The sequence below is a fragment of the Panthera leo genome, chromosome E3 (genome assembly GCF_018350215.1).
Source record: "Panthera leo isolate Ple1 chromosome E3, P.leo_Ple1_pat1.1, whole genome shotgun sequence".
Lineage (NCBI taxonomy): Eukaryota > Metazoa > Chordata > Mammalia > Carnivora > Felidae > Panthera > Panthera leo.
Genome location: NC_056694.1, coordinates 4652714 through 4679093, shown reverse-complemented (window position 1 = coordinate 4679093; position 26380 = coordinate 4652714). Strand labels below are relative to the sequence as shown.

Here is a 26380-nt window from a genome sequence, read left to right as displayed (position 1 = left end):
AGGAGAAGACTCATCTCCCAGAAAGGCGATCCCGTGGAAGTTAGCATTAGGCGTCCCCCAGTGTCCACGTTGTTCAGTTCTGAGCAGCGGTGCCACAGACGCGGACGACCCAGTCCAACCTGATACCCGCCCACGCTTCTCCTTCTCCTCCCCTCATCGAGACTTCAAAAAACTCATTTCAGGGGTGCCTGGGTGACTCAGACGGTTAAGCGTCCTACTCTCGATTTCGGCTCAGGTCATGATCTTGCAGTTCGTGGGTTCAAGCCCCACATCGGGCACTGCTCTGACAGTGCAGAGCCTGCTTGGGATTCTCTCTCTCCCCCCTCTCTCACGCTGCCTGACCCTGCTTGCTCTCTCTCTCAAAGTAAATAAACTTAGAAAAAAAAAAAAACAAACAACGCCTCATTTCAGCCAAGGTCATCTTGTTACCTCCAATTTTGTATATTTTTTACTTATTATATCATAAGCATTCTCCCGTGACTTAACTCTTCAACATTTTAATTGCTACGTTCTATTCCAACATGGGACTGTCATATATTTTATTTCACAAATCTTTTTTGTTTCTGGACATCCTTGTCGCTTCAGATCAGCTCCACAAACAAACAAACAACCGTGCGTCTCCATGTCTATTTGCATTTCTGACCGTTTCCATGGGGTCAATTTCCTAGTAACGGATACGACCCATTTCACCAGACCGGGGCACACGGTGACTCCATGTGGGTTCCTTCTGTAGAAAGCACACTATCCCCACACGGTCCAAGAACACACAGTCGGGAATCCATCAAACTCTTTTTAGAGAAAATATTTTCCCTCCCTTTCAGGATGCTGTCAAGGTAAAGATCTAGCTGATTTGCACAGCTCAACAGACCCTGTACCTTTTGGTCTGCGGAACGGCATTTGGTTTCATGGTAACTCACAGTTTCCCGCCTCTCCCCTCCCAACGCTGTGTGGGGCCCACCTTCCTGTGACTGAACGGTCCACGGAGTGAATTTGCTCAAACAAGGGCATCTTCAAAATAAGGCAATCAGCATCTTTCCATCCGGAAACTGGAACCGCCAACGAGCCCCAAACGCAGTTTCCTTGTTAAAATTTAAAAACGTATCAAGTCCTTTTGTATGGGGTACCCCACTGTACCCCAGGGTGGCATGGATGTGTCAGCTGGTAACAGATGCTTTATTTCGGGGGTTGCAGATTCACAGCTGGGCTCCATCTGGCTCACAGAAATGTTTCCTCCGGCTCATAATTGATCATCTCCGTTACAGTTTTGAACTGGCTGCGAACATTTCACCAGGGCATTTTCAAATTAAAAAAAAATCTGGATTTCTAGCTTCCTTTGAGAAAGCCTGCCGGTCAGGCATCACGAGGCTTGCCTCCCCACCTGGAAGTTCCACAGGCTGGAGCGGAGCGGAGGGTCCCCCTGCAGACAGGGCATCTGCTCTCCAGCAACACTTCCCCCCCCCCCCCCCCCCCCCCGCCCCGCCACGGTCTCTACTGTTCTTCTGTGTCAACCACCCTTCTCTCCTGGCCTCCTGTGGATTTCCTGCACCTGCCCACTTCGTATGTGTGGACTGTTACTTTGCAACACTTGTTTAAGCCTTTCAGATACACGTGGCCAGAGTACCTTACAGAGAGCAGCTTAGTCCCTTGAGCAGCTTAGTGGCCCCGTGTCCGTGTGCGGATGTTACTTCGGTTTGATTGAATGGGTAGTTATGGAGCCCTCGCTGTGTGCAAAGGCTAGAAGCAGCTGGGCCAGTGGGAAATCAAGCTGATGACGGGGTTATCGGTGCATAGACGCCTGGTAGCCGAAGCCTGGGTGTGCGAGAATTTGCCAAGGGAGGGTAAACAGCGCCCAGGGTTGCTTCAATAAAGGCCAGTTAAGATAAGAACGGCAAACGACAAGCGTGCCCTGTGGCTTCCTGTCGGGGAGATAGCAGGTTGAGGGGGACGATGGGAGAGAAAGCCAGGTGGCCAAGTGCTGAGAGGTGAGTGGATGGTGGGGACAGAGGCAGGGACGGTGGACAACAGTTCAGAAAGATGGGCTCAGAAGGGGCACTGACCAGACATCAAGCACTGGGGTCTAGACTGTTCTGGGAGGGCTGCAAGGGGAGCAGGAGGGGTATTTACAGGAGACTGGGAAGGAGCCTGTGGAGAGTGATTTGTGTTCACAGAGCGCCCTGGGAGGCTGGGGACACAGGAATGTAGCACAGACAGAGAATTCACTCCGAGTTGGAACTGAGAGCAAGGCCTGAACATGGGATGAAGAGAGGGAAGGTGGGAACATCCCGCTCAGAAGCCTCTATTTTTTTTTAATGCTTATTTATTTTTGAGAGGAAGAGAGACAGAGCATGAGCGGGGGAGGGGCAGAGAGAGGGAGACACAGAATCTGAAGCAACTCCAGGCTCTGAGCTGTCAGCACAGAGCCCGAAGTGGGGCTCCAACCCACGAACTGTGAGATTATGACCTGAGCTGAAGTCAGATGCGTAACGGACTGAGCCACCCGGGGTTCCCCAGAAGACTTTCTCTTTGGAGCATCAGATCAGTCCAGAGATTTTTGAGGCCTCCTTGGGATCCGATAAGGGACCTCAGAACGTGAATGCATTTGGACATGGGGTCTTTATTTTTATTAAAATAATTTTTTTTTGTTTTTAATGGCATTTGTTCGTCATGTCTGAGCGGAGACAAGACCTGTTTTATTTTTTAAATTTTTTTAATGTTTATTGTTATTTTTGAAAGAGAGACAGAGAGACAGAGTGCAAGCAGGGGAGGGGCAGAGAGAGAGGGAGACACAGAATCTGAAGCAGGATCCAGGCTCTGAGCCGTCAGCACAGAGCCCGACACGGGGCGCGAACTCACGAACTGTGAGATCATGACCTGAGCCGAACACTTAACAGACTGAGCCACCCAGGTGCCCCTGGAGATGGGGTCTTTAAAGAGATACCTCAGGTTAAATGAGGTCATAAGGGTGGGACTCTATAAACCCAGAGGACCGGGGTCCTTATAAAAAGAGGAAAAGACATTAGGAATGTGCACACGCACACAGAAGGGGCCATCTGTAAGCTGAAGAGAGCAGCTCAGGAGAAACCAGACCTGCTGACATCTTGATCTCGGACTCTCAGCCTCCAGACTGTGAGGCAGAAAACTCCTGTGGTCTAAGCAACTTTGTGGTATTTGTTGTGGCAGCCGGAGCAGACTAAAGCAGGAAAAACAGGAGAAGCGAGAAAAGAGCTATATAGGGCTTTATGTTGAAGTCACCAGCATCTGTGGCCCTGGAAAGACTAATGTATATATATACACATATATATGTATACACATATATATACACACATATATATATATGTATGCTCATATATATGTATACACATATATATGTTTGTGTATGTATATATATATTAATATTTTAAAATTTATTTTTGAGAGACAGACAGAGCATGAGTGGGGGAGGGGCAGACAGAGCGGGAGACACAGAATTTGAAGCAGGCTCCAGGCTCTGAGCTGTCAGCACACAGCCTGATGCGGGGCTTGAACTCACGAACCAAAAGATCATGACCTGAGCTGAAGTTGGATGCTTCACTGACTAAGCCACCCAGGTGTCCCTATATGTATTTTAATTGTGTTGAGGGATGGCTGGGTGGCTCAGTCGGTTGAGCATCTGACCCCTGATTTCAGCTCTGGTCGTGACCCAGGGTCATGGGATTGAACCCCTCATCCGGCTCTGCTCTGACAGCGTGGAGCCTGCTTGGGATTCTCTCCCCCTCTCACTGCCTCCCCCCACTTCCGCCATGCTCTCTCTCTCTCTCTCTCTCTCTCTCAAAAATAAATAAGTAGGGGTGCCTGGGTGGCTCAGTCGTTTAAGCGTCTGACTTTGGCTCAGGTCATGATCTTACAGTTTGTGAGTTCGAGCCCCGCCTCGGGCTCTGTGCTGACAGCTTAGAGTCTGGAGCCTGCTTCGAATTCTGTGTCTCCCTCTCTCTCTGCTCCTCCCCCGCTCATGCTCTGTCTGTCTGTCTCTCTCCTTCAAAAATAAATAAAGACACTTAAAAATTTTTTTTAAATAAGTAAACATTTTATTTTTTATTATTAAAAATGTTTTATGTATTTATTTTTGAGAGAGAGAGAGAGCACGAGCAGGGGAAGGGCAGAGAGCGAGGGAGACACAGAATCTGAAGCAGAGCCCAATGCAGGACTCGAACTCACAAACCGCGGGATCATGACCTGAGCTGAAGTCGGATGCCTAACTGACTGAGCCACCCATGCGCCCCAATAAATGACATTTAACAGAATTGTGTGGAGCAAGACAAAGAAGATATTTCCACGCAGAGGATGGCCTTTCATGTAGACAGAGCTGAGTGTTTGATTCAGCAAGTCACAAACCTGAGTTTCACTTTTTATTTGTAAAAAGGAGATCACAAAACCCACCTAGGAGGGTCATTGTGAACTTAAAATGAGCTGAAATATGTAGAACGTTGGGCACACTACCTATAAACATTTGTTATTAGGAAAGGTGGCATGTAATTAGGCTATGTTATTTTGTTAGTATTATTGAGAAATAAATAAATTCCTGGGGTATAAATGCTTGCATTCACATCTTGACACTTGGTAAGGAGTTGGCGGGGGGTGTGGGGGGTGGGTATGGCGCACATATTGGCTCACATATAGGGCTTTGTACTGACTCGGGTGTAGAATCACCATGAAGTATAATCCCAGAAAACCAAACTCAGAAAGGCTGACCCATAAAGATGTCTGCACTCAGCATGGTGTCTGGCACATAGTAGGCAGTCAAAAAGTATTGGCGAATGCATTTATGAATGAAGAGCTCTTGCTGAGAATGGTAAAAGACTGAACATCTATAACCATCTGTGGGTGGGTGTATTATTCAACCCTCTTAGTGCTGCAAGTGACAGAAACGCATTCAAACCAGCCTAAGCCAAAAACTTAAAATAAATTTTAAAAGTTTACAAATGGAGGGGGAGAATTTGTTGGCTCAGAAACTGACAAGTCCAGAAGTCTGCTTCAGGCATGGTTGGATCCAGGGACAAAAGAGTTGTATTGAGTAGTCTGCTCTCCTCTTCTTCCCTGTGTTAGCTCCATACCCAGGCAGGTGTTCTCCATGTGGTGGTCCTGAGAGCCCCCTCCGGGCTTCTACCCTCTACGTATCCAACAATTCACCCAGAAAAGAGGGAGCTCCCTTTCCAAACAGTGCTAACATGAGTCTTAACTGGACTCTAAGTCAGCCAGCCAGAGTCACGGGATCATCCTTGTTCAGTCAGCACTGCTCAGGGCCTGTGAGTAGGGGAGAGATAATTTCCCAAAGGAAAAACGGGGTGCTGTTCCCAGCAGAAGGGAGACTGGTTGCTAGGCAGGCACAGACCACTGCTGCCCCCTGGACCCAGTGGAGTCAGGCGACTGGGTGAGAGAGAAGGAAGCAATGCCACCTGGAGGACATAAGGGGGTGGCTACCCAGAGCTGTGCTGGGTCCAGGCAGGACCGAGGCCACCGAGGATTTAAGGAGGCTGGGATCTGTACCAAGAAGTCAGGCCAAGCGGCCAGGTGGTAGACTGATTCAGAAAATGGCCCTGCTTCTCCACCTGTCCTGAATCCACACCCTCTGCAATGTGACTTAGCATCATCTCTCGTCAGGAGTGGAGCCTATTTTCCCTCCCTAGAATGTGGGCTGGCCTTTGTCACTTGACATAGACTGTGGGGGGGTGGGGTGGCAGTTCTGAGCTTAGGCCTCAAGGGGCCTTCTGTGACTCTGGTTCCCTTGGACCCCTGCCTCCACCACGTGAACGGTCCTGGCTATTTAGCTGGGGGATGAGAGGCCATGCGAAGCTGTCCCAGCTGTCCCAGCCACAGCCCCAGACACAGGAGAGGGCCCTGCATGGCTAGTAAAGCTGTCTAGCTGACTCACAGATGACCGTCCACACATGAGTGAGTCCGCTGAGCCCAGCTCAGGTCAGAACTGCCCAGGTGACCCGCAGAGTCATGAGCAGTAGATGGCTGCTGTTTTAAGCCACTGAGATCTGGGACTGTTTGTTACACGGCATTGTGTGGCAAAGTAGGTTCCTGATACAAGGCATTTAGAGAGAAAACAGAGCTAGTGCTTGGCTTGCCAACCTGTGCCCCCCGGCACGGGGCTGGATTTACTTTGGGGATCACGTCTGCTTACAGCCTGGTGGAGTCTATCATGTCTGTGGATCTCACACAGGGATTTTAACTGTCCGACATGTTTCTCAGAGACGTGGGCCTTGGTAATTCCTGAAATTATCTAGCTTGAGCTGCCGGGGACCAACGTGCACCACTAGCCACATCCGAACCTCCCTCCCTACCCCCGCTGAATTGCACGCTTCGATGTAGCCATTTTTACACGGTGGCTGTGCGTGGAGAACAAGCACAGAACATACATGGCTTCAAAGAGCAGTCTGTGGGAGACTGGGAGGAACTGAATGGGTCCCAAATCCCATCCGAGAGCAACATCAGGCATTTGGTTGTAGGGAGAGAAAAAGAATGCAAGAGACAGGTTTAAAGTGCATTTCGGACTTCTCTGGAAGAAAGTTAAGGAAAGAGGAATCTGCCTGATGCCGGAAAGTTAAGGAAAGAGGAATCTGCCTGATGCCAGTGGGAGCAAGGACAGGATGAAAGAAGTTAACGCATCTTCCCCACCCACAGCATCCCTGTCCCTAGGATCCAGGTAACTGTCTCCTCTCCTCCCGTCCTCACGAGGGCCTCCAGGCACACACGGGAAACAGCCTCTGGGGGCCCCAGCATGTCCCACTGTGTCGTCCGCCGCTACACCTGCTCTGCTCACGTGACCTCTTCCAGGGAACGTCACTGCCACCCAGCTAGGCAATCGGCCACCAAATCCTGCTCACCCAGAACCGAAACATCTCTCTGTCCTCCCCGCCCCCACCTTGGCCACGCCATCCCATTCTCAGACGCCCCACTTCAAACTCGCCACTTCCAAACTGGACTTAAATTTGTCTGCAGGATAAAAACCCTCAATTCTACCATCTGACGAGGCGTGCCTTCCTAACCCAGTTCTCCCCCTTATCCCTGCCCAGCATCTCTCCTGCCTGCCCTGCTGTGCTGCCGTCAACTGCAGTTCTTCCAGCTTCCGAGACCCAGGCTCCCAGGTCCCTGCACCTGGGGGTGTCTTTCCTCCCTGCCTTCTTCCAAGCAGTCCCAGGAGGCCGGGGCTGGGTGAGGGACCACAGGCCTGTCGTGCCCATTGGCATGGCATGTTCGAGGGCATCCGTCACCTTCTCTGGGGTCCGGGTGTGTGTTTTGCAAGGGTGTCCCTTCAGCCCACTGGGAGCAGACTTGGAAAGGACGTTCCAACGTCCCCACTTGGGGCAGAGTGTGCTCTGGCCGAGCTCTGAGGGGCAGGTGGCAGACACTGCCCCCGACTGGGGGCCACCTCGCAATCCACTTGCTGGTCACGGCCCCCACCCCCACCCCCAAACCCTCCCCCGGGACCAGACCAGAGTCCCGAGGGTGCGTACAGCCAGCGGCTGCTTTGAAGGCCCCTCGGAGCCAGGAGGGGCAAAGCCAGGCCCCCCAGTGTGAGCACACCTGCGGGCAGCCGTGGTTCACGCTCCGCGGGGAGTTGGCGGCTCCGCTCTGCCCCACGTCCCCGTGCTTGTTTGGAGCGGGGGCCGAGGCCCACAGAGGGAAGCCTGGATGACCCTGAACCTTCCCGGCACCCAGAGCCCGACAGCTGAGGTAGCTGGAGATGCGGGGAGGCCGGGCCCCACCTCCCGCACCCAGGCCACTCGGGGCTGCTCCAGGCCACTGGGCTGCGCCTTGGGCAAGATGAGCTCCGGAGGTCACCAGGCCAGGGGCGAAACCATCCCTGAGCTGCGTGGGCCGTCCCCAGCTTCCAAGTCACTGAGTGCTCGCTGGGGAGGAAGGGGCACATGGGGAGGGGCTGGTCAGCGGTCCAGGGACCCTTGACTCCCCGCCCTGCCTCATCTCCCCACCCAGGGAGCCAGGGAAGGGACCTATTGGCCCCATGGGGGTCCTGTCACATTTGCGGGGGGCCCTTTCCCAATCTGGGCTTCATGGAGGCCTCATTTGACCTCCAGAGGGACTTCTGAGAGGCCTCTTCGGCCTCTCATCACAGCTCACCTCAAACTTGCTCATGAACTCTGCAAAGATGCCGAAGAAGGCCTCAGAGGTGGTGGCTTTGGAATCCTCGCCGAAGAAGGCCAGCGCCCTGCCCAGCTCGTCGGTGGCCTCCCGCTGCAGCGCGTCCAGGGCCCGCAGCACCGGCTGGGCCGTCTCTAGGAAGGACTGATTGCCCCGTTAAGGAAACTGCCAGGCATCCTCAGGTTCTCGGGCAGTGACCCCAGGCTGAGCCTAGCTGCCACATGCCCTGTGCTCAGCCAGGAGCCATGCTTGTTCGGGGGGCTCCAGTCCCTTCGCACACTGCCCTCTCAGCTGGCCATGAAGCCCACCACAGCCAGTCAGCCTCGTGGCCTTCCACTTGTCTTCTCTGTAGGGTAGCCCTGTCTCCCCTGTGGGCTCTTCTCAGATGCCGTGACCCCTTCCTCCCCAAACACCCGCTGATAGTATCTCCCTGTCACTCTCTAGGCTTTGATCTCTCTCTCTCTCTCTTTTTTTTTTCTGTAGCATTTGCCGCTATCTGTACTCTGTGGCAATGTCCCCCTCTCCTGACTGCCTGTGACTTAAATCTGGGCTCTATGGCCCAGGAGGACAGATGGGGCGAGGCAGTGGCTTTTGGACAGTCAAAAGAACTCCTCTTCAGTTATGCAGACTTCGTGTAAGTGCTTGGATTCTAAATCACCAGGATGGACCCTCTGCCAGGACCCCCGGATCCCAGTGGCCACTGGGGTTACAGACAGCTCCCCATCCCGGTGCTGGGACCGGCTGCTCAGAGGATACTGTCATGACCACAGCAAACTTGTCCTCAACGGAGGGGGGCGTGCTCTGGCAAGCAGCCTGTATTTCACTGATGGTGCCATGGAGGTCAGCTAGGTCACTGGTCAGGGCCCGTTGATTCACTGTAGGGAAGGGAACAGAGCCTCACGAGCACCGGCCTCCCAGCCCAGGACAGTGACACCTCTGCTTCCCCGCCCATGCACTCAGCCTACCTTTGGCAGCCAGGGGCACAGTGGGCAGGTCCTGAGCAAAGCCGAGGAGTTCTGGGAAGTGCTGGCTCAGCGATTTGGCAAGAATGTGCAGGAAGGTAGATTTCCCATCCACAGTCTTCGTGGAGTTCAGCTGCAAGTGATGCCCAGCAGACATACTCCTCAAGGACCCCATCAGACACCTGATCACACAGGCCTGGGTACCCTTGGTCCCAAGTCTCCTGGACTGTGACAGCAATTCCTGGCCCTTGACACCCAGCTACTCCAAAGTTGCCAGTATTTCTTCCTCTGAAGCTCTGCTGGGATGCCCACAGGCCTCCTCAGGAGTTTGGAGGTTCCCTGGCCCAGATCTTTGAGACATCCTTCCAGCCCCCCAGGAACCAGGCCCACAGCCATCGGCTAGAGAAGGCCACCAGGTTTTCTGTCCTTGGCAGTGAGGCCTTGTCAGCAAATATAACCCCAGATTTTCTGACCCCTGGGTGACGGTGGTGGGACACCATTCACATGTCTTCCTTCTTGTGATTTTCTGGAACCATATGTGGCCCTCCTGGGCTTCAGACATCCTAAAACATTCATATCTACAGATGGAGTTTTTCTTCTTCTCTTTTAAAACAATCAAAGGTACCATGGGGAAAGGTCCCAGAAACAGTGGGAAGACCAGGTATTCAAGCTGTCCTTTCTCAGATCCTAGATCTTATAGGCGCAGGACGGCCTGACAGTGGTGGTGGTATTAAGGACACAGAAGCTACCAGGTGAGATTCTCTCCTTCCTCTTGGAGTCTTCCCTCCCTGTCCCCCCACCCTCCATTTTTCCAGATCCCAAGGCTTGGCTTGGAAACGGTCCCCCACCCATCCTTTACTGCAATTACATTCTGGCCTGCTGGCAGCCAGCTTTTCCTCCTGGGAGAAGGGCGCTCCTTGGCCATGACATTCTCTCCTCCCCTCTGCCACAACTTGGGTTGGGCCTGGCCTCCCCAGCCTCCATACGGTAGAGCAAGCTCATACATTACTGCCAACTGGTCCCCTCACCTCCGTCAGGAAGTTGATCTTGAAGCCTGTGGTCTTGTTAGTTTTGGGCTGTCCATCGTTGAGATAGTTGCCCATGGCCAACACAAACTGCGGAAAGAAAGGTGGGCAGGTCCTGCCCAGGTGCTCACCCCGCACCCCACACCACTATCAGGATGGGCCTCCAGATTGGAAGCCCCAAGGGGCAGACAAGCAGGTGGAGTGATCGGAGAGTGGGTGCGCCCTGACCTCCAGGATCTTGGCGAGCTTCCGGCTGTTCTTGAGCTCAAGGGAGGCTTGGCGCAAGCACTCCAGGCTGCCCCGGATCTCTTCTGTCTTCTCCTGTAGGGTGGCCTGGAAGTGGAGACTGCGCAAGCGGGTTTTGTATTCCGGAACCGACAGCATCTGTCACGAAGTCAACGCCAGGATTGCACCCATCCCACCAGGGGGCCCCACCGCCCCACCGCAGCCTGGGGTGGGGGTCAGCTGGCCGCCCGGCATTCCCCGCAAGAAAAATAAGCACAATCGCATCTACCTTGAACCCCGGGTGGGAACTGGCCATTAAAGGTGTAAAACTGGGAGTCGGAGGCGCGAGCGCAGTGGCGGTAGGGGAGCGGGACCCACGCAGCCCCGGTCACAGCGAGAGCCCCGATGGAGGCGGCCGAGGCCGCCGGGCAGCACCCCCCGACCCCGGGCGGCGGTCACAGCCGCGGCACCTGCAGGACGAACTGATCGGGCTCGCTGAGGCGGCCGGGCGCCTCGCGGAAGGCCTGGTAGCGCTGCTCCTCGTCGGCGTCGGGCGCGAAGAGCAGCAGCTGCGCCAGGTGCGCGGGCTCCAGGCGCCGGGGCTCCATGCTCATGAGCACCTGCCGCAGCTCCGCGGGGCTCAGCTTCAGGTGCGCCAGCAGGATGGCTGCGGGCCGGGCCGCGAGCGTGAGCCGGGGGCGGGGCCGGGCGGAGGGTGGGCGGGGCGCCTAAGTTCCCCGGGGCTACCGGGAGGGGCCTGGGCGGGGCAAGGAACTGGGCGGGGCAGGAGCCGGCCCGGAGAGGCAGAGGGTTCTTCCCCAGGCCGAATAAAGGCGAGGACAAGGTTCTCGAAGACTTAGACCTAGATTCGGGTGGGGTCTGTGGGCGTGGTGCCAAAATGAGGGAGGAGACCCCGTGAGGGAGAGTAGAGGATGCGGCTGGAGGCGGGGCCATAACCCGGAAGCCGAGGCCTGTAGAGGTGGGGCCAACGAGGGGGCGGGGCCAATGAGGGTGGAGCCCAGCGCGGCACCCGCGCCGGGGTGGGTTCCTTGACCTAGGAGGGGGCCTTCACCCAGCCGGTGTCAGACCCCCACGGACTAATGTGTCATCCACCCCCGCGGATCCAAAGCTCTGCGGCCCAGAGACGGGGCCGCCTCCTGTCCCCCATAAGCCCTGGGACTCCCCGAACCCCTCACAGGTGTTGTAGGCCTTCTTGTGAGACAGGATCTCCACCACTTCTTTCTTCCTGAAGGGTTCGGGCCCGGGCAACGGCTCTGGAAGGGAAAGTGGTTTAACGGGAGGACACTAGGCTGGTGGGACGGCCCAGGAGGGGTGTGGCCACACCCAATGGCGAGACACCCCTTGACAGGGCCGTGACTGAATCAGCTCCAGGTGTCCACAGTTCCTTCATTCCTCAGTCTCCCACTCAGGTGTAACATACTCAGCATGCGTGGTGGGTGCCCCTCCCCTCCCCGCCCCTCCCCCTCCCCCTCCCCCCGCCGGGGCCCTTGGGACTGAGCTGCCCGAGTAAGGTGAACCAACCACCTCTTCACCTTGCAGATGCTTCCTGGATGGACAAAGGCCTTTGTCTTCCATCCTGCAACCACCTGTCACACATGATACCCCTGGCTGCCTGGAACCCCACCCAACAATCCTATAGGGAGATACCCAGAGAGGGGAGAGGGGACAGAGAGACTAGAAGGGACATCTAGTCTCCTAGATATGGATGCCTCCTGGTCACCTGATTCTGGCTCTGTGACTTTAAGCATATTATCTAGCCTCTCTGTGCTTCTTCATCAAGAAGACAGGGTGGTCACAGTCCCTGTCTCTTAGGGTCATCACGGGATTGATTTAGAAACAAGGGTGTCTGGCATTTGGGAAGCATGCAATAAATGCTAGCTATTAGGGTCATCTCCACTTGGAGACAGGAGAACTGAGGCTCTGCGAAGTTAAATAACTCAGGGACACGGTAAGCAAATGGCAGTCGGTGCGGGCCTCTGGGACTCTAGGCCCCGGGATGCCACAAAAGGCAGCAGGTGGACTTCCAGAGAGGGCTTGTGGAGGGTTCCCCCAGGGCCCTCGGGCCACTCACTAGCAGGTTTCTGGGTGCCGAAGTGGAGCTCCAGATCGAGGTATTTTACCATGTCACTCAGCTTATCATAATCAGAATCTTCCCCGAGCTGCAAGGCAGAGGGCGTCACAGTGAGGCCCTACCCTGGCAACCGCACTGCCACCGCCCACCCCACCCACCCTCTAAAGGCTGCCCTGGGAGCTACTGAAGGGAGAGCCCTCGTCAGGCCCTGGGGTACACGTGGGGGCCAGAGGAGACTGCGGGAGACACGAACTCGTCCAGGTTATCAGGCGGTGAGCCGCTGCCTCCTCAAGTCCATTGCATACGTACACCTGCAATACTCCCCCTGCAGAAGCCAGCAAGCTGCACTGGGGCAGGCCGATGAAGGGACTGCAAAGGGGCCGCAGCCAACCGAGGGGGCTTAAGGAGGTGGCCAAGAGCTCTGGCCTTGCTTGGGGGTGTTCTTTGCAGGGGGTGCTCTCACCAGAGCTGTCCTGGGTTCACGATGCTAGGGAAACGGAAGCGGGAAATGCCAGGGGCTACAAACTGGACAGGGGCTTGTCTTCAAGGGTGCTGCCCAGGCCACCTACCCCTGGTGCAGGGCACCCCCAGGCCCCAGGTCACCTACCTGACCCCAGATGGTGCCTTCCGAGTTCTCCACCTGCTCCCACCGTAGGCGCTTGACGCTCATGTGGCTGGTCTCACTTCGGCGGTGGCCCAGGCCCCGGGACAGCATGGGGGGTGCACAGGGCACCGGTGGGGGCAGGGGTGGCGGGGGCGGTGGAGGGACTGGGTGGCTGAGTTGGGTGAGGGGCTTGACCAGTGTCTGAGCAGGGCCCCGAGGATCGGGGGTGCGGGAGCTGGGCTTAGGGTCATGGAAGGGCAGAGGCGGCGGAGGCGGGGGGCTGAGCGGGGGTGGGGGGATGTGGTCGGAGACGGAGGAGTAGGTCAGGGAGCTGCCTTCCTCACTGCTGCTGATGCACTCGCTAGCGCTGCTCCGTTCGTTGGTCACAAAGCTGCCCTGGTCATCGTGGAAGCTCATCTGCCAGGGCGGAGCAAGGTGAGGGAGAGTGGGATAGCCTGGGGCAGGGGGTGGGACAGCCTGGGGACAAGGATAGGACAGTCTGGGAAAAGGAACGGGGTAACCCGAGATAAGGTATATGGGGTGGCCTTGAGTGGGGGGTGTCATAGCTTGAGTCAAAGGGTGGGATAGCTCAAGCCAGGGGGGTGGGGTAGCCTGGGACAGATTCTGGGATGGACCGGGGCAGGGAGGGAAGTAGCCTGGGGCAGATTCCCAAGGGCAACAGGCTTCTTGCGGGAGCCCAGGGATACTGTTTCCCCTTCCAGACCCCCATGGCACACGTGGGCCCCTCGCCCTCCACACCTGCTTTCACGCTCACCTCCTCATAGTCATTCTCAGGGCTCAGGAAATCATCCACGACAGTGACCCGGGGGCCCAGCTGCTCACTGAGCACATCCAGGAAGCGGTCAGTATCCCGGCTTCGCATGGGGCGGGAGAAGGTGAAGAGCTTCCTGCGGCTGGGTGGGCGGGCAGGGTCCGGACTTGGGGGGCTGTCGGAGCGGATGGGCCCGGGGTCTGGCTGTGGGGAGGGCGCCCGGCTGCTGTCCAGGCTGGCGTAGGGGTGAGACTCAGAGCTGCTGGGGGAGGCCAGGCCCCCTGAGCACAGTGGGTAGTAGCAGGGGGAGGGCAGGAGCCGCTCGCTGGGCCACGAGACGCTGGACAGGGTCCTGGGCCCTGGGGTGGGGGATAAGGTGTGAGGTCTCTTCAGTCAGCACCTGGGTCCCAGGTGCAGGCTGGAGAGGAGGGGCCCGGGGCAGGGTGGCTCTGTGTCCCTGGGTACCTTCCTTTCCCTCTCTGGACACAGCACAAGAAGACCCTGGATGCCCCTGCCTCCCCAGGCCCTTCCCTAAGGGAAATCAAAGGTCAGAGTAGGTGAGGGGGAACAGTACTTAGCCCCAGGACAGGCCAGACCCCAGCTCATCTTGGTCCCACCTAGGACTGACCGAACACAATTCAAAGGGGAGATGGGCCTTCTCCGGGCCCCAGACCAAGGATCATGAGGCACCTCCCGCACCCGACAGGCCCTTGGCTGACAGGAACACTGTCCTGGCATCCTGCCTTCTGAACTGCAGAGAAACTAGCTTCTCAGTTGGGCCATTCACAGAGCAATGCATGCACTTAGTAGTTTATCCAACAGCCACATGCTAACTCAGGGCTCCTTAGGGGAAAGACCTAGGCTCTTCTAAATCTATAGGAGGGGTAAGGATTGGAGGGGACCTGGGAAGACCTGCGACAACCCTAACCTTGATGGACCTTTGCCATGGAGGCCACTGAGGTTCCCCACAACTCAGTCATGGAGCCATGCAACAAAGGGGAGGCTCGAAGGATGTGCCTCAGATGGGGAAAACACCCAGACCGACAGCCCAGTGGACAGAAGCTAGTGCTGCCCTCAGGAACCCCAGCCGGCTGAGCCCCTACCTGCTGCACCTGCCGGGCTGGGCACTGGCGGGGAGGCACGGGATCTGGACGTGGTCCCCACCTTCCCTTTGAAACTGCTGCTCAGTCGGGACTCGAGCTCCGCATAGACGGCTGACATCTTTGGGGAGAGGAGGCCAGGGTGAGTCCAACCCACCCTCCCCTCCCATGTGAGGCCCTCACATGGCCTCAGAGGCCAGGCCTGGGTGGTCTGGGAGGCAGGGTTCTGCCCCAGCCCCAGGAGCTACCTATTCCCAGCAGCCAAGTGAACCACCAGGAGGGTGGTGAGGTCTCACCATCTTCGGATTGGGGGTCTCAGGGAGGGACGTGCCGTCGCCTGCTTGGCGCTCGCCTGGGATTAGAGGAAGAGGCATCTCGGGACAGTCACCGGGACCTGCTGGGGGAATCGGGGAGGGTGGAGTCCACCGTGGAGACATCCAGTGACCCTTCTGAGCTCTAAGGCTCAGGTTCCATCCCAGGCTCAGTGGGCAGCCATGGAGAAAGAACTAGCAAGCCCTGCAGACCCCCGAGGGCCATGGCTCAGCCCCGCTCAACCCGTTCTCCGGGATCTCTCGTCTCACCAACCCCATTTTGCAGGTAGGAAAACGGAGCCCTGTTCCTCACACCCAGTCCCGCCTTCCCGTCCAGAGCCTCACCGCAACTGAGGCTGGCCTCTAGGCCCTGGGACCGGAGGCTGCGGCGGCACATGGAGGAGGCCCTCAGGGAGCTGCGTCGCTGGGGCTCCAGCACCGGCTCGGGCTCAGGCTCGGGCTCAGGCTCCAGGTCCAACTCGGGCTCTGGCTCTGCTGTGGGACATGAACAGGAGACGGGCCCCTTGTCCTCTCAGCCCAGGGGCCTCCCAGGAGGGGTGAAGGCAGCAGCTGTGTGCACCGATCTGTGACCCCAGGCTCTGCTTGGCAAGTGGAGAGAGATTGTACACCTACTGCTCAGCCTATGCCCCGAGCCTCTTGCTAAAACCCTCGAGCCTCTCCCAGCAAATTGTGGGTCCCCAGGACTAGGGATGGTGGGCACACAAGGGCCAGCACACAGGTCTGCAGACTGTGACCTAGCAGGTGCAGAGTATGTAGAACATGGGCACAGGGTTTGGCCTAAATGATGGGTGCGGCTTTATGGCCACATGGGGGACACTGTAAGAGATGGGCAGCTGTGGGAAGCTGAGGCCACACATCGTCCGGCAGGCCCTAGTGTGTGTCCGTGTGCATCGAGGCACACCAGCCAGGTGTGACCTGTGTGCTCACTCTCCAGCTCTGTAAACAGCAACCACACGAATTTCCTGGTCTGTGCCACATTTCTTGAGGTGCAATGCACGGCCACTGAGGTCACTCCCATGTTGTGGGTGAGAAGCCTGGGCTTCCGGGCGGACAGGCAGGGTGTCTAAAGTCTGAGATAAGACTGCAGATGTTACTTAAGGGTGAAGCTGAGGGGCACCTGGGTCGCTCAGTCGGTAAAACGTCCGACTTTGGCTCAGGTCACCGTCTTGGGATTTGTGAGTTCGAGCCCCACGTCGGGCTCTGTGCTGACGTTCAGAGCCTGGAGACTGTTTCGGATTCTGTGTCTCCCTCTCTCTCTGTGCCTCCCCTGCTCACGCGCTCTCTCTCTCTCAAAAGCAAATCAACATTAAAAAAGAAATAATAATAATAAAAAAGGTCAAGCTGGCAAGGCGCATCCGCGGGGCCAAGTGTGCGACCAGCCCGGGTGTGTCGGGCACGTGTCTGCATGACACAGGGGTGCATCCGTGTGTGGAAGAGGCCCAGGTAGGCTGCGATCTGAGAACAGGTGTCTGGCTCTTCGGTGGGCGGGGCAGCGGGAGAGGCTGCTTACCTGTCATGGCCGTGTAGCCCAGGAAACACGCGATTTTCTCCCGGCACAGCTCCTGCTCCTCGTAAGTCAGCAGCTGGTAGATGAACTGCCAAAGGACTTGCTTGGCGGGTGTGTCCAGCACAGGGTAGACGTCCACGATGAGGGTGTCAATGTTCCTGGGGGAGGGTGCAGGAGCAACGGCTTCATTACTCAGGGGCTCACCATAGGGGGAGGGAGAGATGGACAAGGTGGGGGGGCGCTTCCAGGCCACAGAACCCTGCGGAGACAGGGAAGGGAGGAAGGCAGGCCTGGCGATCGGCCACCCTGATTCAAATCCTGGCTCTGCCACTTACCAGCCAAGTGACCTTTCTCAAGTTACTTAATTTCTCGGTGCCTCAGTTTCCTTATCTGTAAAATGGGGATAAAAATAGCATCTATCTCACAGAGTCACTGTGAAGATGAAAACACATAGAGCGTACTGGCGAGGCTGACTCACTACCTCAGGGATTGGCAAATGATGGTCCGCAGGCCAAATTCTGGACCCCCTTCTGTGTCTGTAAAGGAAGTTTTATTGGAACACAGCCATGACTCTTTGTTTATATATTGTCTACGGCTGGTTTTTTTTTATTTTTAAAAAATGTTTATTCATTTTTAAGAGACAGAGTGCGAGCAGAGGAGAAGCAGAGAGGGAGACACAGAATCAGAAACAGGCTCCAGGCTCTGAGCTGTCAGCACAGGGGCCGACGCGGGGCTCGAACTCATGAGATCATGACCTGAGCTGAAATCAGGAGTCGGACGCTGAGCTGACGGAGCCACCCAGGCGCCCCTAAAATAGTAATTTAAAAACTCAAAATAAAAAGATGTCACTTTCTGGCTGAAAGACTGCAGGTATGAGTGACAGCGGTGCTCTGGGAAAATATTTGGTATTACTTTGTCAAACTAGGTACACAAGGGGCGCCTGGATGGCTCAGTCAATTCAGTATCCGACTCTTGATTTCAGCTCAGGTCATGATCCCAGGATTGTGGGATCGAGCCCCACATTGGGCTTCGCACTGGGAGTGGAGCCTGCTTAAGATTCTCTCTCTCTCTCTCTCTCTCTCTCTCTCTCTCTCTCCCTCTCTCTCTGTCCCTCTCCTACTCTCCCTCTCAAAATAAATAAATAATTTTTTAAACGTTAGGTAAGCAAATACCTTAAGAGCCAGCAATTCTGCTCTGAGACGTAAATTTCAAACGAACTGTGCACAGCTCCGTGGGGAAATGTGCAGGACGAAAGTGGGATGCCCATAAGTGATTAAGGAAGGAATTGCTCTGATGGGCCATGGACAGGCTGGCTGGGGGCTGTCAAACAGGGGTCTTGGAAGGCAACAGATTGTAAAGTTGCCCAAGAGATCCAGGGCCCAACCCAAAGTCCAACACACCCCATAGTCACGGTCTTTCTCCCAGATGAAGGCTGAAAAATCGAATTAGTACCTAGACCCAGCTTTACGTCAGAAAGAATGTTCACCAGTGTTCACCAATGCTACTGTGATGGAACACAGTGGTGGCAAGGCGGGGTCTGTCACTGGCAGGTAAATACCTCAGACACGGCTGGCGGGGGAGGTGATCTACAAGAATCTGGTTGCAGTTATAAACAATGTATTCCATGTCCGCGGAACAACATGGACAGATCTAAACACACAGCACTTGGTGGAAGAAAGTCACACACGGAATGTGCAAAGAATAGCACAATCATGATGCAGAACAAAAAGGTACATCATATGTGGGGCGCCTGGCTGGCTCAGTCAGAAGAGCATGTGACTCTTGATCTTGGGGTCATGAGTTCAAGCCCCACGTTGGGTGTAGAGATTACTTAAATAAAACTTAAAAAAAAATACATCATATGAAACAGCAATGCCTACACTTGAGGAACACATCAGACAAAAGGATGCCCGTTAAATTCATCAGACTGGTGCCTTGGCAGGGGAGGGATGTGGGAGACGGAGAGGAGCTAAAAGGCAATGAAAGGTGGAGACAAGCCCAGCATCCAGATAGACAACATGTGGTCTGTCCACAAAATGGAATGTTATTTGGCTACGAAAAAGGAAGGAAATAGATACCGTAGCTTGGATGGACTTGGAAAACACGATGCTGGGCGAAAGAAGCCAGACGTGAAAGCCCACATACTGTGGGCTCCTATTCATGTGGGAGTCCGGAACAGGGAAAGCCACAGAGACACTGAAGCAGATTCATGGTTGTTTAAGGGGTGGGGGGAGGGCAGAGGAGGAGGGGGTGACAGTGAAGAGGTGTGGGGTTCCTTTCTGAGGTGATGAAAACGTTCTCAAACTGAGTGTGGTCACGGATGCACGGATGTGTGCATTAAAAATCAGTGCCTCGTACCCTTAAGTGAGTACATCGTGATGGTGTGAGTTATATCTCAACAACGCTGTTTAAAACAAAAAAAAAGAAAAGGGCACAGACAGGTGAGGGGTTTGCATGGGCCGTGACAATGACCCTATGGACTGAAGTTACAAAAAGGAAGACACTGACCTAAGCACCCCCTCCCCCCTGCCCCATGACGGCCGGCCGGCCGGTGGCGAGCGCCCACAGGCCAAAGTCTTGTGAGCGGTCCATGACCAGTGCAGCTGGTGGTTGCTGCTTCACCTTGCAGAGGCTAGGTCACGTGGCTGGGAGGTTTAAGAGTGAGGGTTTGTTGTGGGGCACCTGGACTGCCCACCCCCCCCGGGGCCCCTGGTACCACCTGCTGCTTTCTTTGAGTCCCCCCCCAGCACCCCCCCCAGCCCAGGAGAACGGGGTGGAGGAGACCCAGGCAGGGAGACCCCGATGGTGAGTCTGGGCAGGATTTGGGGCCCACCCGGGGCTGGTCCCGCCACCTGTCTGGTTCAGCCACCTGTGCTGGAAGAAGCTCTCAAGTGCCCGGCAGACCCCATAGCGCTCGGGAGGCGTGAGTAGGTGCTCCAGCTGCTGGCTGAAAGTCCTCCCCTGAACCCGGATGCTGGAGGGTAGGATCTCTGCCACCCACTGCAGGGAGGTGAGCGCCGAGGACGGGTTGGGGGAATCCAAAGAATCGGAGTCTGTCGGGGACCACGGGCAGGAGAGGCACAGGTGACCCAGGATCCCCAGGTTGGATGTCGTGTCCCTGGCAGCTGGGGGGAGTGCCGGGCACTGGGAGCCACACTTGCTGCCAGAAGCTGGGGACAGGGATGCAGGGACAGCCCCTGGCAGGGTCCCTGAGGCTGCCCCACTGGAATCTAAGGCACCACGTGGGGAGGGAAGCTGCAGGCTTAGGGGGAAAGGCAGAGTCCTGTGCAGACTCGTAAATCCCACACACGGAGCCCTGGCAGGGTGTCTGTGAGCCGTGAAGCCTAGTGGTAGTGGGTGTCTCACCGCTGGCAAACGGGACAAGCCCCTCCTCCACCACCAGCGTGGGCACCGCGCCACTGCCTTGAAGCATGGACACCACCTTGTCATGGGAGCAGTTCCTGCCGAGAAGAGATGGCCCAGGAGGGCCTGACCAGGATGAGCCCTGTCCACGGCCACCCACCAGACCTCCTTGTCCTGCTGGTAGAGGCCACTCAGCATGCCCACAGCTAGGCCAGGACCAGAAGTCGGGTCCTGCTCATTCATATCCTCTGCAGGAGATGCTCCAGGCCCAGGACCAGCTGGACACTTCTGGGCACAGAGGGATTGAGCCCACATCACCCCTAGGCCGGGCTATCCTCAAGGGCAAGACACTCATGGTCCATTTAACTGTGTCCCTTGCATGGAGCTGGGGTGTTTTCTGGTTGGAAGGATCAATGACATCCTGGCTAGTGTAGGGGGACAGATTCAAGGGTTCCCACAGGAAGAGGGGCAGGCTGTGGGGACCAAGTGGTCATAGGAGATTGGGACCACGGCCTGGGTGTCCCAAGAGGCAGGAGTCTTGGAGGATGATGTGTCACCAAGCTCTGATGTCCCCAATAGCCTCTGACCTCATGTCCAGTCCATTGAGGAAGAGGATCCGGTCGCCTGACTTGAGGGAAGCATTGTCAGCCGGGCTCCCTGGAAGCGAGAAGAGAGCGCGGGCCGGTCAGCTGGGCAGGGCCGCGCTCTGCGAGCCCATTTCACAGGAACAAAACGGGAAAAGCGGCAAAGGACAGCCAAATTCAGGCCAGCAGATCCCACATTAGACCCAGTACTCCTCTGCTCTCAGCTGCTCTGAGCAGGGAGTGAGCCCCTGGGTGGGCATGGGAGGGTTTGGGGCACAGTGTGGACCACCCGCCAGCCCTGAGCTGTTGAAGCAGTGCAGAAACAAGGAAGGTCTTGGGAGCGGTATTTCTGCAGCATCTGTGTACCTGCTGAGAGCCCCGGTCCATACACCGGTCTCTGCCCCTCACGTAACAGTTCACGTGGCAGATTCCTCCGTGCCTTTGTCATCAGGAGAAAGTGCGTCTGCCTAGAGGGACGCATGCGTCTCCCTCAGGCTGTGAAACATGGTGTATTAATCATGCTTGTTTGTTTCTGTGCTTCCTGATGCTTTGGCATCTTGGGGGCAATGGTGACCTGGGAAGCACTGCCCTCCCAGGGCTAGCCAACTCCTATGTGGTAAATGACTGGCTCGGAAAAGTGTCTCTTGTACACAACGGATCCAGAGGCTACAACCAGCCAACCTCCTTGTCTACGGGGCTCTCACACCCCGGGCCACTGTTGCCCTGCCCTAATCACCCAGGGCCAGGCACCTCCCAAAAGGGGACAGCTCCTATGCCCCAGAGCCTGCTGAAAGCATTCAAACTCATCCTACACCTGCTTAGCTTGCTTAACCTGCTTGGCTCGATCCTTCCCTTTCCCATGTGGCCCTGTGTGGTGGTGTGGCCCTGCATGATGTGGCATGTCCCTTCCTCTTGGGAACTGTGAAGGACACGCTCTTTTTTCCAATGGTGATTATCTCCTGATCTGTTGGCCTCACTGCACCAGGATAATAATAAAACCTGCATTTTAAAATCAAGATAGCAGTGGACTCTCACTCGGCTTTGATGGCCCTGAAGGTCAGACCAAACCCAGTACCCACCACCTGGGGAGGGGCTGGTAACTTTGCTCCTGTGGATGCAGGTTTTTTTCCTTTCTGCCTCTTTTATCAGGTGCTGCTCTAAATTTGATTTGGAAGCAAGTGGGGGAAGGGACAGATGCCTAAAGAAAACGTACTCTCATGAGGCTGTGGGGACTGTCGGGGCAGAGGGGGCAGGGGAGAAGTCTGCTCAGGAAAGACTTGCTAGGGAAGCAGAGTCCTTTCCCTGGGGCTGAAAAGGGGGAGAGGAGAGGGTGATGGTGGTGGTGAATCCAATCTGGCCTGTCTGGAAGCTTGGGCCAGCCTGGGGTAGGAGGGCCGGTGGGGTTGTAGCCGGGGAATTCAAGATCACTGGAACAGGAGTCAGGAGATCTCAGGTTCTGGTCCTTGCTTTGCCAGAGCCTCTAAAGGCCTCAGTTTCCCCTTCTGTAAAAGCTCTTACTGAAGCATTGGTTTCGCTTCCTATGACAAGGAAGACAAGGGGAAGCCTGGACACTGGGTTGGAGAGAACAGCACATCTAGATTTTAACATGGCCCTAGGCAAAGGATCTCCGGCTGGACCACGTGGGTGGAACAGGAAGGTGGTGGCTCAGTTGGAAGAGACAAAGAGGAGAGATTACTCTTTTCTAGAGCACCAGCCCTTGGGCCTCTTCCCTACGACACTGTGTCAACAACTTAGTGCACAGATCCGAGAACTGGAACGCGTCAGTCATCTGAGATCCCCGTGGCGGGAGATGCTAAGGCACTAAGGCACTTTCCTGGGGATCAGAAGATGTCCATCCCACAAATCCATGCATTGGAGGTGTGAGATGAGGAAAGGCAGACAGGACTCAGCATCAGCGGGTCCACCAGTGGGGATGTGTCACCAGGAGCAGCATGCTCAGGTGCTGGGAGGTTATGGATGCAGGTGACCCAGCCCTGGGAGGTGGTTACCAGGAGGGAAAGTTCAGTTTAGTGCCAGGAGACATTCCTGCCCCACAGAGACCTTTCACAATGGAAGACCCCTCCCCCCCCCACCTCCAGAGGGGGGAAAGGGAAAATTCCTGCACTAAGGCTCTGCCTTTTTCAAGATGCCACCATTCCAGGAGCACCCCACCACCACCATCAAAAAAAAGGGAGGCAGGGTGGGGGTGGGAGGAGAGTCCAGATTGGGAGGAAGGGACTGGATAGTGGGCAGAGGCCCTGAGGGCCTGATGCCTCTCTGAGTCTGACCCGCCCAGCAAGTGCCAAGTTCACAGTGGGCACCCAGCACAGAGCACGCATGGTGTTGGGGTGTGGCCTGGGCAGGCATCAGGTGTGTGTCCTGGCTCCCCCAGTGTCTGGGACGGCGCCCTCAGCCCCCCCTACGTGGACGCAGGAAAGGTCTGGATGGAGAACTCGGGTCACTTGGCTCAAAGGTGACCCTGAACTTGGAGGGCGTTTGCCCCAACTCAGACGGATGTATCTAGGATACTTAGAGGGCACAGGCTACCTGAGATTTGAACCTGGGGGGTGGAAGCGAGGGGGCGGGTTACTGAGTATCGCCTAACAGGGTCCTTCACTCCATCCAGGACAACCCGCCTACCCCTCACCAGGCAGGACAGACTCGATCCAGACAGGCCCATGGCCGCGCAGCGTGAAGCCGAAGCTCTTGTTGCCCTTGTAGACTCGGACTGTCCTGGGGAGAAAGAAGGGGGTGGAGTGGGGCGGGGGGGAGGGGGGGGGCTGGCCGCGTGCCCCGCCCTGGGGAGAGAGAGGCTAGGGGGCATAGGGGATAGAGATGTCCCGTGTCCCGCTGCCCTTAACCTCTCCTGCCCCGCACCCGCACCCCCCAGGTGTCCACGCCCCGACCCCGCGCGCTCTGCCCAGATCTCCGCCCCGGCCCACCGACTAGGAAGCACCCGCAGCCCGTGCGCGCGCGCCCCGGGTACCTGCGCGTGCCCCCCGGGCCCGCGCGACCGCCCAGCAGCGAGGAAGCCTTGCGCGGGGGCGGCTCGTCCGGGCGGCGCGGGGCGGCGCTGGCGCGAGTGGACACCAGGAGGCGCTCGGGCCGCTCCTCGCTGCGGCTCCGGCGCAGCCGCTGCGCTCCCTGCGCCCGCCGGGCGCGGCACAGCTTGCCCAGCAGACCCTGCGACACCACCTCGTCGAAGCGCGCCCGGTGCTTCTTGGGGATGAAGATCCTGCGGGCGAGGGCCGCAGAGTCGGGGCGCGTCCCCAGACAGCGCCCCGGTCGCGGCAAGGCGCGGCCTAAAGGCTCCTTCTCGCGGGCGCCGCCCCGGGCTCTCCCGCCCCTACCCCAGGGGTAACCGGGGAATCAGTAGCCCGCGCCCCACTCTCCCCCTCGCTGCCGGGACTTGCGCCCCAACCGGCCTTTTGGGGCGACCCGACAAGTCACGGCGCCCGGCTCTCGCCTGGCTCGCTCCACCACCGGAAAGCCACGTTCGGACTGTCCCCGCTACTCTGGCCTTGAGGGACCTGAGCGCCCCCAGAGCGCGCCCATGGTCCTGTTCCCCTTCCTGCCTGTGTCTTCCCGTTTCTGACCTCTTCCCTAACTCCCTCGTTTCATGCCCTTGCACCTGCCAGGCCAAACCCCAGCCGGGGATCCCCCCACCACTCATCTTCTTCTTACCTGATTCCAGGCAACTCCGCAGGAGAAAACTGAAACCACAATCTGCCCCGGGGTCAGACTCTCCCCAGACCCTCCTTACACTCCCCGTCCTCCTGCTCGCTTCTCGGGCCAGTCCTTTCTACACCTGCCTCCTCGGAACTTGCCAGGACTCCCACATCCAGTCCTACCTTTTACACTTTTGCCCAGGCTGTTGCCCCTGCCTGGTACCCTCTGTTTCCTAGCTACAATGGGCTCGACCCTCAGCACCCAACGCTGGCCTTCCTCCAGTTTAATCCAACATGTGACATACAGTAAGACCCTGCTACCGGTGCCAGCCAGGCACTCAGGTTCAGAGCTGACGGCACCGTGGTCCCTGCCCCCAGAGAAGCCACCTAGAAGTGGTGAGAGGCAGTGGGGAGGCTTGGATGGCCTCCCCGTGTGGGATCCACACCCTGGGCTGATTTCCTTGGTAGCTGTGGATGTCTTCTGCAAAGCTGGAAGCTCTCTGAGGGCTAGGTCTGTGGCTTGGCTGAGGGCCACAGTGACCAGTCAGGGTTTGGCACAGGGGAGGGACCCAGTGACTCAGTAAACAGGGGTCCACCAGCAGCCCAACCACACCTCTGAGTAATGGCAGCAGTTAGCATCCTGGCGGACTCCCCTGTCCATAGCACAGGAACTGGAGGCTCAGAGAAGATCTGTAACTTTCCAGGCTTACACAGCTGGCCCCCGGCACAGCTTGGACCGAAGGCTGGCCTCTGAGCCTCAGCTCTGTGGCAGGACTCTGCCGAGGGACTCCGAAGTTCTGGTTGCTAGTGAGGCCTCCCTGGCTGCATCCCAAGGCTCCCTTCCATGTTCTCTGTACCAGGAGCCAGTGCCAAGGGCATGGTGGGGAGGAGGGAGGAAGAAGGGCACAGTGGCTTTGCAGCCAGCTGAAATATAATCCCTCTGAGGTTGTCCAGTGGCCCCCACCCTGTTTCCCCCAACCTCTATGGGTAGGATTAAGAAGACCAGGCAAGCGGAATAAGCTGGCCGATAGGAAGGAAGGGATGTGGATCCTCCAGGAGGAGGGGGCATCAGGGCTGCCCGCCCACCCCACCCCCACCTCTGAATGTTTCAGGCGACCAGGAGGCCAGGATGAAAGGCCTACTCAACTCTTCCAGGAGCATCCTGGCCTGATGCTGTCCTTGCTCATCCACAGCGATTCCCGAAAATATAGAGCCTCAGCCTCATTCCCCAGATGGTCACTCTAGGTCTCCGGAGCCTGACACTTCCATCTGCCTGGCCTGCACATTCCCCACACCCTCCCAGACCCACCACGTGTCTCAAGCTCAAGCAGAGGGATGACAAGCGGGAAGTTGCCCACCTCCCACTTGGGGCTCCAGCCCCAGGCTCCAGAAGGCATCGGCCCCGCTCCCCCAGCCCCTAGGTCGAACCTGGGCATGGGCCAGATGACCACCCAGCTCCACCCTCCAGCAGCAATTAGAAAAGGCCTTATGCCCCCCGGGGTGGTAACCACAGTGAGTCACCAACTGCACAGGTGGGAAAAGATTGGTGGCCTTTTCCCTGCTTGGTGTCCTCAGGGCTAAGCCAGAGGCCAAGGCTGCCTTGTGAACCAGATGCCCTTCCTGGTTGTGTCGGCCTCCATGAGGCTCAGTCTGGCCAGGTACCCCAGCCCTGGGTCTGTTCTGAGGGCCTCACGGACCACTGCCCCTCTGACTCTGCGGGTATGGCTGCCCCAGGACTCTCAGATCCCTGCTATGCCAACGGGCTTCTCTGAGACCACAGGACTCTTCCCTGGCCACACAACTTCAGTCAGTCAGCTCTGTTCTCTCTGCCTGGGGGGTCAGGTGTAAATCCATCCCCAGGTTCCTCCTAGGGGTTGCCCTAGGGTCCTCTCTCTCCACCACATTCCCTGACATGGCTCTCTGGCCAGTTCTCTCCATCTGCCCAATCGTAGGAAGGAGAGAGGGCTTTTCAGTCTCAGCCCTTGGTTTCCCCCCACCCCC

General features: G+C 57.0%; 1 protein-coding gene across 3 annotated transcripts in view; it reads right to left on the bottom strand.

Annotated features, from left to right (window-relative positions):
• Positions 1-7823: 7823 nt before the first annotated feature.
• The window catches only part of LOC122209726 (Grid2 interacting protein), a 32728-nt gene continuing 14171 nt past the window's right edge, over positions 7824-26380 (bottom strand). For 2 of the 3 annotated variants that reach the window (XM_042921849.1, XM_042921850.1), the window contains 20 exons: positions 23698-23946; positions 23359-23444; positions 20715-20784; positions 20131-20225; positions 19634-19817; positions 16768-16922; positions 15582-15731; positions 15222-15319; positions 14929-15046; positions 13829-14184; positions 13057-13470; positions 12450-12537; positions 11554-11631; positions 10828-11024; positions 10361-10516; positions 10136-10222; positions 9111-9240; positions 8902-9020; positions 8125-8289; positions 7824-7895 (listed from right to left, as the gene is read on the bottom strand). In XM_042921849.1, coding sequence (XP_042777783.1) covers positions 7824-7895; positions 8125-8289; positions 8902-9020; positions 9111-9240; positions 10136-10222; positions 10361-10516; positions 10828-11024; positions 11554-11631; positions 12450-12537; positions 13057-13470; positions 13829-14184; positions 14929-15046; positions 15222-15319; positions 15582-15731; positions 16768-16922; positions 19634-19817; positions 20131-20225; positions 20715-20784; positions 23359-23444; positions 23698-23946 — 3067 coding nt within the window. The remainder of the gene's footprint in view (positions 7896-8124; positions 8290-8901; positions 9021-9110; positions 9241-10135; positions 10223-10360; positions 10517-10827; positions 11025-11553; positions 11632-12449; positions 12538-13056; positions 13471-13828; positions 14185-14928; positions 15047-15221; positions 15320-15581; positions 15732-16767; positions 16923-19633; positions 19818-20130; positions 20226-20714; positions 20785-23358; positions 23445-23697; positions 23947-26380) is intronic. The other variant, XM_042921851.1, reaches the window with a different exon arrangement.